The 13,372-nt window shown below is 43.5% G+C and overlaps 1 protein-coding gene across 1 annotated transcript; it reads left to right on the top strand.

Annotated features, from left to right (window-relative positions):
• Positions 1–370: 370 nt before the first annotated feature.
• LOC149180955 (uncharacterized) lies at positions 371–3,883 on the top strand. The gene has a single exon (XM_089414042.1). The coding sequence runs from the start codon at positions 371–373 to the stop codon at positions 3,881–3,883; it is 3,513 nt and encodes a 1,170-aa protein (XP_089270168.1).
• Positions 3,884–13,372: the final 9,489 nt, after the last annotated feature.

Here is a 13,372-nt window from a genome sequence, read left to right as displayed (position 1 = left end):
TTGGGGGGTGATTTCAACATGATCACCTCCCTCCTGGAGAAAAAAGGAGGACTAAGGAAACTAAACAGGGATGGGGAAGTTTTCATAAGTTTTATAGATAATGCAAGATTGGTTGATGTTTACCCCAAGAATGGTCAGTTCACCTGGAACAATCGAAGGGGGGGGGGAAAGGCTAATTTCTTCTAGATTGGATCGCTTCCTAATCTCGGAGAGCTTCATTCTAGATGGCACAGCAGTTGAATCGAACATCCTCCCTAGCGGAGGCTCGGACCACTGGCCAATATCTTTAGCTGTTGAACTTCAGGGTACCCCAAGAAACAAACCCTTTAGGTTCGAGAAGTTTTGGATTGAGCACCCTAACTTCCTCACCATGGTGGAAAAATGGTGGTCAGAGCCTTTAGAGGAAGAAGGTTCCAAAATGTTCAACCTGCAAAAGAGATTAAAACACATCAAAGTGAAATTAAAAGAATGGAACAAAACAATTTTTGGTAATATTTTTCAGGAGAAAGCGATCATCGAACAAAAGCTGGAGCAAATTCACAAGGACGGGGTTGCAGGCACTAGAACTGAGGAAACTTGTGAACTTGAAAAAGAGCTGACCCAACAATGGCACAATAGATGTAAGCAAGAAGAATCTCTATGGAAGCAGAAATCAAGAATTCAGTGGTTGAAGGAAGGGGAGCAAAACACCAAAATTTTCCACAGATCAGCCATGGACTACAGAAGTGCCAACAAAATGCTCGAACTAAAAAACAATGAGGGGGAAGTCCTCAAGAATCACAGCGAGATATCAGCTTCCCTGGTAGATCATTTCAGCCTCATAGCGCAGGAACCAAGGATCGACAGAGAAAAAACAATCAAAGAAATAACTACGGTCATACCCAAATTAATCACTGATGAACAAAACTGGGCCCTAAGAAGAACAATTACCATGGAAGAGGTCGAGGAAGCGGTCAGAAGCATGCCTAACGACAAAGCCCCCGGACCGGATGGGTTTACCATCAATTTCTATAAAGCCTGCTGGAACATAGTAAAACAAGATATATGGGAGATCGTGGAAGACTCAAGACGATCCAAAACAATCCTCAAATCTCTAAACTCAACCTTCATCGCTCTGGTTCCTAAAGTGGAGGAAGCCAACACTCCAGACAAGTTTAGACCCATTGCCCTCTGTAATGTCATCTATAAGATCATATCAAAAGTTATAGCTAACAGGCTGAAGGCTATCCTCCCTGGCATCATCTCTCAAGAACAATATGGCTATGTGGAAGGAAGACAGATTCTAGACAACATCATGCTGGCCCAGGAGATGATCCATTTGCTCCATTCACAAAAAGCAGCCAGAATGCTCATGCAATTAGATTTATCCAAAGCTTATGACAAGGTTAGTTGGTCTTACCTGGAAGATGTTTTAAAAGCTTTTGGTTTTAGTCAACAATGGATCAAATGGGTTGTTGCCCTTATCAGATCCCCTAGATACTCTATCCTAGTTAATGGTGCCCCCTCTGATCCCTTCAACCCTTCCCGAGGCATCCGTCAGGGGGACCCGTTATCCCCCTTCCTGTTTGTTATTCTTATGGAGGGCCTAGGTAGATTGATTGCAAAGAAAAAAGAAGAGGGACTGTTAAAAGGACTGCAACCTATTAGATCTAGCCCGGCCACTACGCATCAACAGTTCGTTGATGATACAATGTTACATGGTACCCCGACAGTAAAAGAAGCGTTGGTTTTAAGAGATATTCTTAATCTTTTCAGCAAGGCTTCAGGGATGGAGATAAATTTTTCCAAATCAACCATTTTCTTCTTCAACACGCATCGAGCCATCCAATCTCATCTTTCTAGGCTGTTGGGATTTAAAATTGGTTCTCTTCCTTCTAGGTATCTGGGTGCCCCCCTGACTCTCAAACCTTGGAGAAAGAACCATTGGGAGAAAGTACTTGACAATATGGAAAGAAAATGCAAACATTGGACTAACAGGGCTCTGAATTTTGCAGGCAGGTTAATTCTCACCAAAGCGGTCTTGCAGGCTATCCCTCAGTACATGCTCTCAATTTTACCAAAAGGAATCCTAGATCGCATGAGAAGCATCCAACGCTCATTCCTATGGAGTGGAAATAGTGAGAAAAAAAAGTGGTCGCTGTTGGCTTGGCAGAAATTATGCAGGCATAAGAACAGGGGAGGTCTGAACTTGGTTGATCCCGCCGTGGTCAACAGGATATGTGGGGCCAAAATCTGGTGGAGGTGGATCTCAGACACTAACCTGCCATGGGCTACGTTGTGGAAGGAAAAGTACAGGCCGAACAACTCTAGTCTAGATTTGATAAGGATGCAGGACATGCCCACCGGCTCTCCTATATGGAATCATGCCCAAGCCAACAAAGATATTGTTCAGGATTACAGCTTCTGGGAGATAAGAAACGGAACCCAAGCACTTTTCTGGGAGGATGCTTGGCAACAATCTCCGAAATTGGACTCCCCTCAATTCCAAACTGTGAAACATCACTCCCACATCCAGGGCAATTTCAGAGTTAACCAATATTGGAACCCTACCAGTGAAGACCCGGAATGGAGGGAATGGACCACCTTCAACTCGATCCACAACGAAGACAACCAGGATACCTATCAAGCTTTAAATCAATCTATCCTCAAAAGGAAGATCCGAATAGCTGCTGAAAATGATAAGCTCAGATGGGGACCAAAAGGCAATGGGGAATTTTCCCTCAAAGAAGCCAGAGACATCCTTGCGCGGGAAGAGCAGCCGGACATTATACCCTGGACTGCTAAAGTTTGGGACAACCTATTATGGCCGAAAATTAGAACTTTTCTTTGGCTTCTAATGCAGAGGAAAACCCTAACTTGGGAAAACTTGCTGAGAAAAGGATTTACGGGACCCTCTAGATGCCCTATGTGCCTGAAGGAAGAGGAAACTATGAATCATCTTTTTAACTCCTGTGATTGGGCATCCCAGCTTTGGAATTGGATGGAAGATATTTTGGAATCGTCTGATAGGAACAGGGACTCTATTCAGGAGACCATCAACAATTGGCGAAGGAACTTCTCCAGAATTCAGAGAGTGGATAGTATATGGAAATGCTTCCCGGGCTTTATAGCCTGGACAACTTGGAAAGAGAGGAATCGAAGGATTTTCATGGAGGAAGTCAGAAGAATTGAATGTGCGAAAGAATCTATCTTCATCAACATCAAACAGCTAATACAGGTAAAAGGCAAAGCTGAAACGAATGAAAAACCAACTGCTCAGGACTTGCGCATTTTAAAAAGGTTTCAATTGGAAGCCTCCAGCAATCAACCTTTGGAGGTAAACAGAGATCAACCTTCTACACAAATTCAACGCTGGCTTCACCCTCCAGAAGGCAGCCTAAAATTAAATTTCGACGGTGCTTCGAGGGGCAACCCAGGCATTGCTGGCATCGGAGGAGCCATTCAGAACCATGAAGGAGATATCATCCACATCTACTGCAGGGCGCTAGGAGAATGCACGAACAATGAAGCAGAGTTCGCCGCGCTCGAGAAAGGACTAAAGATTCTAAGAAACATGAGACGAGGAAATATCATTGTGGAGGGTGATTCTGCTTTGGCCATCTCGGCGGCTAGACGATTGCAAGCAGGAACAAAAGCCAATAAGGCTACCAACCATTGGACGCTAGCTAAGGCAACTGAAAGCATAGAGGAGATGATAGTAGAATTGAGAGGCATTGTCTTCCAATCAGTGAGAAGAAAGGCTAATGGGTTGGCGGACTTCCTGGCAAACCACGGGGCTGACAATCCGAATACAATCATAAACAGTTGTTGGCCAGAGGTTACCTGCCCAATCCTCAGGGTAACATGTGCTCGACTAGCAGCAAACGATTCAAATCAACCCTAGCCGATAATGGCTTAGACATTCGGCACCGGAGGACTGAGAAATTTGGTGAAGGGTACACCTACAACCGAAGTAACGGCATGATAGGACTCACAGGGAGAAGGCTTAACCGGCAGCGGCAAGCCAGCCAAACAAGCGATCATTACAGATCGTGCCACAAAACTCAAGGCATGAGGAGAATAAATACCAGGACACTTGGACGGAAGCCGTATCAAAAGACATCAGTGACATTTATGTTCACGGTGTATCAGGCAGGGTGGATCAAGGCTCAGAGCATGGAGAATCAGAAGGAGGGCAAACAGGATCTGTCCGACTCCATTCGCATCCATAACAACCGCTCAGACGTACAGCACACTTGGCAAATTGATAAATGGCTCATAAGCAACCACACTCATTCTAAGTCGACCGGCATCAGCCTCGCGTGTGTGGACCTCAACCGCATTGATTGCAAGAGTACTCCTAACTACAACAGGTTCAAGACCGAATTCAGGAGGATCACCATCCGAAAAAGCTATAAAGCAGCGGGCACTTTCTTGGTTTTCACCACTGTGTCTTTTTATAGTGAAGAATTAGCTTCAGTGAGCGAGAGGAAATTTGGCTGGAAGAATCATAGAGAGTTCAGGATGGAAGCGAGTGGTTGTCGCTGTGATGCAGCAAATCAGGACCTGCTCGAGGCGAAGCAGGGGTATGAAACCCGTGCTGCCGCTAGGAACAAGCGTAAGATAGCGGAGCTGGAGGCTAAGGTCAAGCAAGCGGAGGACGGGCGCACGGAGGAGGAGATTGCAACAGAGGTTAATTGGCTGAGGGACCCGGGAACACCTTCGAAAAGGGCCACTCAATTCGTCATGACAAAGGCCGAAAGCTGGCGCACCAAAATGCTCATAGCCAAAGCCTTGGAAACAATGGAGAATGAGAAGCAGCACATGGTAACTGAAGTGAACCTCACGGAGGAGCAGATGGCTAAGATCATCAACTATAACAACTCTCTGGAAGGGAGGATCAACACAGTTCATGAAGCCGTTCAAATTGTCAACAGGAAGCTCACCCTCCTCATCCAGATTCTGAGAGACACGGTCAATACTGCTCCCGGTGCATCGCAGCCTGCCAAGACAGATGTACAGGATAATGAATCCATCGAAGCAATGAAAGCCAGGATGGATACTCATATGCGGCAGATGGGTCTGGATACCATAAGCCAGATGGGAAAATTCATCTAGCTTTGCTCCCGGTGTGGTTCTCTTCGGCTTTATATATGTCTCTGTTTCAGTTTGTCTATGTAAATGTCATGTTATGTACTGTCTTAGTTGTGTCGGATGATAGGAACAAGCTCAGGTCAAGCCACCTTGCGAGTTGCGCTGTTTACAGTATTGTTTTGGTGAATTTTTTGAGCAGGTGTTTAGAAATGGTTCACTGTGATTCCCTGCTTTCGATCCGCCATAGCGGATTTTTTGTACTATATCTTGTTATATAATATAATCTCCTGACTTACAAAAAAAAAAAAAAAAAACAGATGGTGTTTCTCTCGCATTGGTTTTCCACCTTTAATCTTGGGGTTCATGTGTGTTCTTTATGTGTGATTTCTTATTCTGTTATTATTGCACATGGTTATAGTTTAAATGGTTAATTAAGTACTGATGCACTAATTAAAGATCCACATATGATGAATTAACTTAATCATAAGTTCACTAGAGATATGCTGGTTGCCTTAAGAATAGTTGCATGCACACGTGAGTTCCCTTCACTGAAGTAGCATATATAAATTTGATTATGAAAATAAAAAGTTAGTAAGTTGATAATAGTAATTCACCCCCCCTCTCAATATTATTTCCAACATGCTCCACCTCCGATGAGTTATGGTCAACCCTGGGGGGTACCAATTCCTCTTACACCTAGCCCCCTGCCCAATATTTTCCATGGTGCTAGCTTGATGGACCATAACCCAGGTTCAATATTAATTAGGCAAGCAAATCCCTACACTACTGGCCCTTTCGGCATCAATCCATAGAGTGCGGACTGAATTCTCACCTGAAGCAGTATGGGGGGATGTAGGAACCAAGTTTCTACACCCAAAGATGGTAGTGATGTCGTTTTATACCCTAAATCTTCCTTCGCGCAGGTCGATAAGCCTTTTAGGGATTATTGATATACTTCTCTTATTCGTCCTTCAGACCTCCACAAAGGTCTACAATCATCCTTCGCGTACCCTAGATAAGCGTATCAAGCACTTACACACCTCTATAATTACTCTTTACTTCTATGTTTACCCAGATTAGCTTAAGTATTGAATAACTTCACATGCATTAAGATAACCTTCACGTAAACAAATATTCTTACTTGTGCTCATATAACAAAGCAAAACATATGGATTCGCGCATCAATACAACATTAAAACATAAACCCAGTATTCATCATAACATAATCATAGTCATAAGTAAAAAAGATCATACACAGATAATTCCAGAATAATTTGGTTTATTGATGTTTAGATCCTCTTTACAGACTCCAACTACCCTACGCAAACAGCTGCAGGGGTCCACACACTCATCTCTGTGCTGCTACCCTAGGCCTATGCACGCATAGCTGCAGAGCCTCTTTCCTACGTTAAGACTCTACGCTCTTAGCTCTCTGTTGTGGGGAAAAATGCCTATGCAGGATGATCCTATCCACCTAAGGTGTGACAGTGCCTTAGCAACAAACGAATACAGCTACTTTGATTTCTTCCTTTATGAAATGTGAAAGAGGGGAGATCGGTAGACTTACCTTTGTCTTCCGGTTGTCCCTCGATCTAGATCCTCTTCTCTTTGGGTGTTCACAGCTACTTGCCTCCTCGCTTGCTCAAGAGAACAGCTACTTGATTCCCACGAGATCACAAGAGAACAGCTACCTGTGACAAGAGAATAGCTACTTGCGACAAGAGAAGAACACAACACAAAGGCAAATATACATATTCATAAATGATTCAGGATTAGAAGTAAATCAAATACACTAATGCAATCATACAAATACACCAGCATATAGGAGCAAACCAAGATAGCTTTATTGATAAGTAACAGGGTTCAGGAAGAGATACAACCCATAGGGCTCCAATCCAGCATCTCCTTCCCAGCAGAATGGAATTCCTTCTTCAGCTCCCTTCAAAGCATTAAGCACCCAATGATCCAGTCTCAAACCAACATCAATTCTTTGCATTCACAAAATTCCAACCTCCTCTTCCCATGGAGGAGAGATCTATATATAGATCTTTTGAAGAGAGGATGAGTCAGCTTGAGGTTGGTATGAAGCTGACTAGTGTCCTCTCCCTCTCTCAGTTCTTGAGTCCACTTGGAGGTTCTTGCTTCCACTTGGAGATTTGGAACCTCTTACTCATCACCAGTCGAATTCCCTGATCCAAGTGTCATTTTGGAAGCTTCCTGGGCATTGACACCTTGAGGAATGACTCTGCCACTTGTCCAAACTCGCTCAGCGTACGTAGCCTTTGTTGGAGTTGACATTCAATGCAGGTAGACAGTGGAGCAGTTGATATTCAGCGCAGATGCTCAGTGGAGCAGTTGACATGATCCAGAATTGGCTTGTTTTTGAGTGTCTTCAGGTGGAGAACTTCTGTGAATTGCTGTGGTTAGTTTGCCTTGTTCCTCTAGGGGTAGGAACAACATGTTTAGGGACTTTGGATCCCTTAGATTATGGACATTTCATGCTTGATGCTGTAAGGCACAAAAATGTCTATAACAGTTGCCCCCTAAAGTATGAGGCCGTTTATCGGGTGAAATGCTTTATCCAGGAGGGTCCGAAGTTCATCCATCTGCTGGGAGGAGACCTGTAATAAAATACAATACAATACATTATGATTCATACTACTTTCATGATCTAGTTGAGGCGGGCATTCCCATGCTCAACTTTATAAATTCATTTTTGTACATAGAACAGACGATCGTCTGATGGTAGACTGATAATTTTGGCGAAATTATCATCCTTTGAGTAGGATGATCATCTGCTGCAATGATGTACATGTCAAATGTCTTTATCTTTCCTGAATATATATCGTAGCCCGGATGGATGAAACTAGATCCGGGGTCTTCAAACTCGTTCGATCTTCACTCTAAGTACAAGTCGATCCATGTGAGAATTGCGCTGAAGTCGAACATGGAAAGACATCGCTTGATTACCGGTCAATGATATAAACCGTTAACAAGCGCGAGAGGAATCACCGATAATGATAATGACCCTCAAGGTACTGCAGTACAATTCACGTGGTGTGAATAAAGGACTTGGTGTCGAACACCACGCAAAAGCTTCTGGTCGAAGGTCATTGATGTATACCTGTCGCCGGAAGTGAGAAACTTGCCATTGAGGCATGCAAGCTTCAAAGTACTGAAGGGGTTGTTCCTAGATCAATTCCTTGGATAATGAGCTGATGTCGACAAGGAGCGATCCGTCACAGGAGGCCCTTAATGAATCCCACATCAGTGACACGGAACGGAGCTAATGATTTTAATGGAGGTGAAAACGATCTGTGACATATGATTCAGGGTGGCGGTCATGGATGGATGAAGGATAATGTATGGCAGGGGATGGGACCCGGTTGACTCTTTCTGAACAACTTCTCTTGAACATATGGCAACACTGATGCGATGGATTGGTAGCATTACCCCAAATATGGATGGTATGGCGAGACCATGGTGATGTGACCGGTGAATGAGACAACCCAACCCGATTGTGATACGGAGGAAAAGTGTCATGTTCAAGAGCGACCTGCTACCATCAAAGTTTTCTTTAGTTTTCTCCCAATTTTTCCCTAGTCATTGCTGACCAATACCTCTTTATTTTTGTCAAGCTTGAGGAGGATAACATATGCTTGTTCTATAACCTGCCCTTCGGGCAAGGCCATCGCTATGTTTTAACGAGCCTAGCGATAAGGAAACTCGTTCTCGTCTAAAGACAAGTTTGTCGCTATTTAATAATTTTAACGAGTCTAACGACAAGGATAACTCGGTTCTTTTCATTTTTAGAGAGTCTGAAAAGATACATGAAGTCAACTCCAAAATTCCTTTTTCGTCATCTAATCCCTTAAGTTCGAAAAAGTATAAAACAATACAAAAGGGATGAGTTTTCGATATCTTTAACGAGCCGAACAAAACAAGCACTCGATCTTTTTGTGCAATAATCCCTCAGGTCCAAAAAGATTAAAATCTAGAGGAGGGATAACACTTCCGGTCCTTTAACGCGCTGGAAGGCCAAGACTTGGCAATCTTTTCATATTTTACGAGTCAATTGAAAAGAGCTTAAAGAAGACTCGTCTTTTGAGGAACGAGTGATAAACAGGGATAGCAGCTGATTCCAGGTACAGGTTGGAATTTTCCAATCACGGCAGTGTCACAAGGATGGCTAGGTGAAATCACTCTTCGCAGCTGTTCCTCAAAATGGGTAAACAATCATATGGGGGTGAACGATCGGCCAAATGAAAAGTGGAGGTGGCAGGTGCAAACACGACCAAGGTTTTTATGGCTGATAAATTTATGATCACAGTGGTTATTTACCAGGATAGGTTCATTTTTTAGTTAAAAATGAGCTTAAACACTGGAGGAAACATTGCTCACTGCTTATATTTATTTTTTAACGAGCATGAAGACCGCGTTAAAACTGCTCGGATCTTGCGTTTATTTTTTAACGAGCATGAACTTTATGCTAAAACTGCTCGATTACCCAGTCATAAGATAAGAGTGTCTCATGAAAGATCCCATTTTTTATAGAGCTTGCGCCTTACCAAAGCTATGCTCCCTCTCCTTTCTTTATGCAAGTTCGGAAACGGCTAATCCTACGAGTTTAAAGGGTTAGACCTACAGGTTTAAAGGGAGGACCTAAAAAATTAAAAAATAAATAGTCGCCCCTTGCTTGCACTCCAAAAGGTTTGCATGCCCCCAGGTATAAAACAGAGTTTCAAGGTTACCTCTACTTACCCTCCGCCAAAACATTTGTTTTAATCGAGAGAGGCTTACCTCTTTCAGGTTACCCAAAGATTGTCTCGTTAATCTTTCAAACAAAACACTTCCTCGGTAATGTCTACCGAAATAGACAAGGGTGAATGACTGGTGCCAAACACGTAACTTTGACAAAAGAATCTTATTCTAGAACAACCCCTCTTCCATCCACGGACGGGGTACGGACTAGTCATATTCTCCCGCGGAAACCTACCCTATACCCAAAGTTTCCCTGCCGAAGCAGGCCAGGATGCATGCCCCCTGGGTTCCGGTCATATCCTCCCGGATTACTCGCGCTCATCAGGAGGACGGACCGTGGGTTGAGACACTTCTTGCGTGTATAGACCATTTAGGGATGGTACATGACTATTTGCGATGTGTGATCCGGGAAACGAAAGTTGGTCTACGAGCTTGACCATTCTTCCTTCATGCGGAAAACACATTACTCTAAAGAGTGAGGAGACTACAGCTCCCATGCAATATATATAGTCTCGTCCAAGGAGTAGGTTATAATCCAAGGGTCCTTGAACGACCATCATGTTCATTTGAACGGTCTTCCCTTTCAATGTTACAGGCACATTGGGGAGGATCCCTAAAGGTCGACTGGTTCCTTTATCAAAACCTGATAGATTTCTCATCTCAGGTAAAAGCGCTGGCGAACCAAGTGCTCTCCAAGCAATAGAGGAAAGGATACTCACAGATGCCCCCTCATCAATGATAGTGCCAGCCATTACCATTCTGTATATTTGACAAATAATTCTGAATGGTATACTGGCAGGCAACCGGGGTCTGCCTAGTTGGTTCCAATCAAAGGACACAACCAGGTTGCTTGGTGGTGGGACCGAATATATGGCCGGATAGCGCTCTGATGAACTTCCTTCCTGCGATAAAGGAATGGTGGCATTGCCCCCTTGATCATCAGAGTCAGTGCTGATGAAGAGAATCTGGACAGTGTTGTCTTGATTTTCCTCTGTGATGGTGTCATTCGAAGACGGAGCCTCTGAAGGCAAAACCGGGTCAACTGCTGTATCAACCTTTAGACTTTCATCAGGCATGGATCCAGACGGTTCATCTTCAATGAAAGGTGCTTCGGCCGACCACCTGGGCAGGTCAGCCGGATTCTCAACTAGCGAGGGACTTGGCAAGAGTTTTTGATATCGAGGAGGAAGTTGTGCTCGTAAAATCGGGCGATCTTCCAGAACTCTTTTCGCCTCGTCTAAGAAGGGACAACGGTGGATGGCGTGATCGCCTTCACACAGCCTGTAGGGAAATTTAGCTTTCCCGCTCTGTCCTAGAGCTTCACTCCCACTATTCAACGGTGAGCAGTCGACATGGCTATCAGAGGTCGATGCTCCCGAATTGTGCAAACGGGGGGACCTGTCTCTTAGTATCCGGGGGATACAGGGAAAATCTCTATGGAAATGGTCTCCCTTGCATATGACGCATGGCGATTTAGGCCTTACGAGTGCGGTGTGTGGATTTTTGTTAGATGACACCTGTTTGCCCCCAGTCGCCTTAGGCTCCTTCTTCTTCTTTTCTTTCTTCTTCTTCTCCTTCTTCTCCTTAGGAACACGGTTTTTTGATTTACCAGTTCCATTAAGCGAAGAGGAAGGAGGGGAGGAAGATGAAGTGGAAGGCTGGGAGGCAACTCTTGTCTGATCTAACTGCTGACTCGACTGTTCAGGAATGGTGGTATTCTGAACAACATTGGTTGAAAAGAGCCAAACTGGTAGGCCAATTGTCAGTCCTACAAGCGACAATGTGGCCATGTGGGGCACACCAACATCTCCCCAAGAGGAGAAGGGACTAGGATTTCCACCAAGGGGAACTCCTTGGTTGGTGTGCTCCATCTTTTCAACCTAAAGATCAACGTAGGATTAAAGGGTGATTGTTCCGTTTAAAATAAATTGTTAACGACGCTTTAGACACAACTTGCTTTTTCACTTTTAAAGAGTCGAGAAAAAGCTAAAGATGACTCTAGTCTCCTTCGATGTTTTAACGAGCCCGAAGTGACAAATGCTCGGATGGAATTTTTCTATTACAGATTCTGAAAAAGGCCAAATGAAACTGCTCTGGAGATCTAGGCAGAGGGTGTGCCAAACTTTTCGCAAAACCACAGAATACTTTTTAGGGTACGGGCGGTCGATCTTCGTGAATGCTGTGTTCACTGCATTGCGATCAGTAGGGCGGCCGACATGGCTTCCTAAGGATAAAAGATATATGCCTATAGGGGTCTCCCAATATATACGCGACGGTACGTTGGAGCACAAATCCGTACTAGGCTACCGTCTCTCAAGAGGAATCACCCACCTTCTTCGAGATCGACAGTCACTAGGCTTAACGACGCCGGAACACGTCTCTAGCCTAGACCTCTATGTTGTGCGTTATGTTACAAAGCGTTGTTAGGTTCATTCAGTTTATTTTAGGTTGATCTTTTTAAAGTTTGCCTTTCAAGGTTCACCACGAGATGTATGATACAAATTCCTAAACGCTGTCTAAGATGATAAGCAAGCTTTATTATCTTTCAACTTTGAAAATCCTAGCTACTAAGGGAAAAGAAAAACACTATCTTTTCTCAAAGAGCAATCAGCACACTCTAATGCACTTTCCCTAAATCCAACATGCAAACTATCAAATGCAAAATGCACAATGCAGGTGTTTGTTTTCCACTTTCTTAGTATAAATGCCTACAAAGAAAGTCTTTTTCACAACTTTGAATTTGCTTTTAAAATGATCAATACAAACAAGTACACTCTTTCAAAATCAACAAGGGTAGAAGAGATTACAATCACTTTGCTACTTTCGAAATAAAGACTTGTTTTGACACTTAAAAGACACAAATTCAAACCAATAAGCAAAAGTAAATCTGTAATCAATCTGCAAACAGCCAATGAACTCTCTTCTAAGACCACAATCAATCAGATCTGAATCAAAGGCTACAGGATGACTACTTTACTCATGCAAAGGAAGACTGTAAATGACACCACAAACACATAAAAAACATTCACAATCTTTTTGTACAAAAGGAGGCTGAATCTAAGCAAAGAAAAAGGTTTATCAGACTGGTACCTATGCTAGTTAAAGGTTGCAAAAACAGAGATCAAAACAGGGCAACAGATAACAGAGAACCCCAGCTGCACAAGGCCAAACTGGTTCAGCGCAACCTCAACACTGAGGACTTGACATTCAGTGCAGGTAGCCCCTTCGGGACCTGCGTTGAAATGCAGACTGCCTTCACAACAGTTGCGCTGAAAGAGAAACTCTCGTTTCCCTTGGATTCTCGGTCATAAAATGCTCAAAAATCAACTGTTTTAGGCCAAATCAGAAACACAAGCAAGGTATAAATAGAGGGATGCTTTGAGAGGGTACTAAAGACTATCAAAAAGGATCATCAAATCATTTGTGGATCTAGTTTATATCATATACAAGTCCAGCAACTGGATCAAAACAACAACTTTCTACTTTGCATCCGGGAAAGATGCAGTTCAATAGTTACTGCCAAGTCTATGAAGTAAAC

This window comes from Pinus tabuliformis, chromosome 3_2 (assembly GCF_031772625.1).
Source record: "Pinus tabuliformis cultivar Carrire ecotype Pingquan chromosome 3_2, CPIR1, whole genome shotgun sequence".
Lineage (NCBI taxonomy): Eukaryota > Viridiplantae > Streptophyta > Pinopsida > Pinales > Pinaceae > Pinus > Pinus tabuliformis.
Note: the sequence above shows the minus strand (reverse complement) of the source record. Positions and strands in the feature narration are given on the sequence as shown.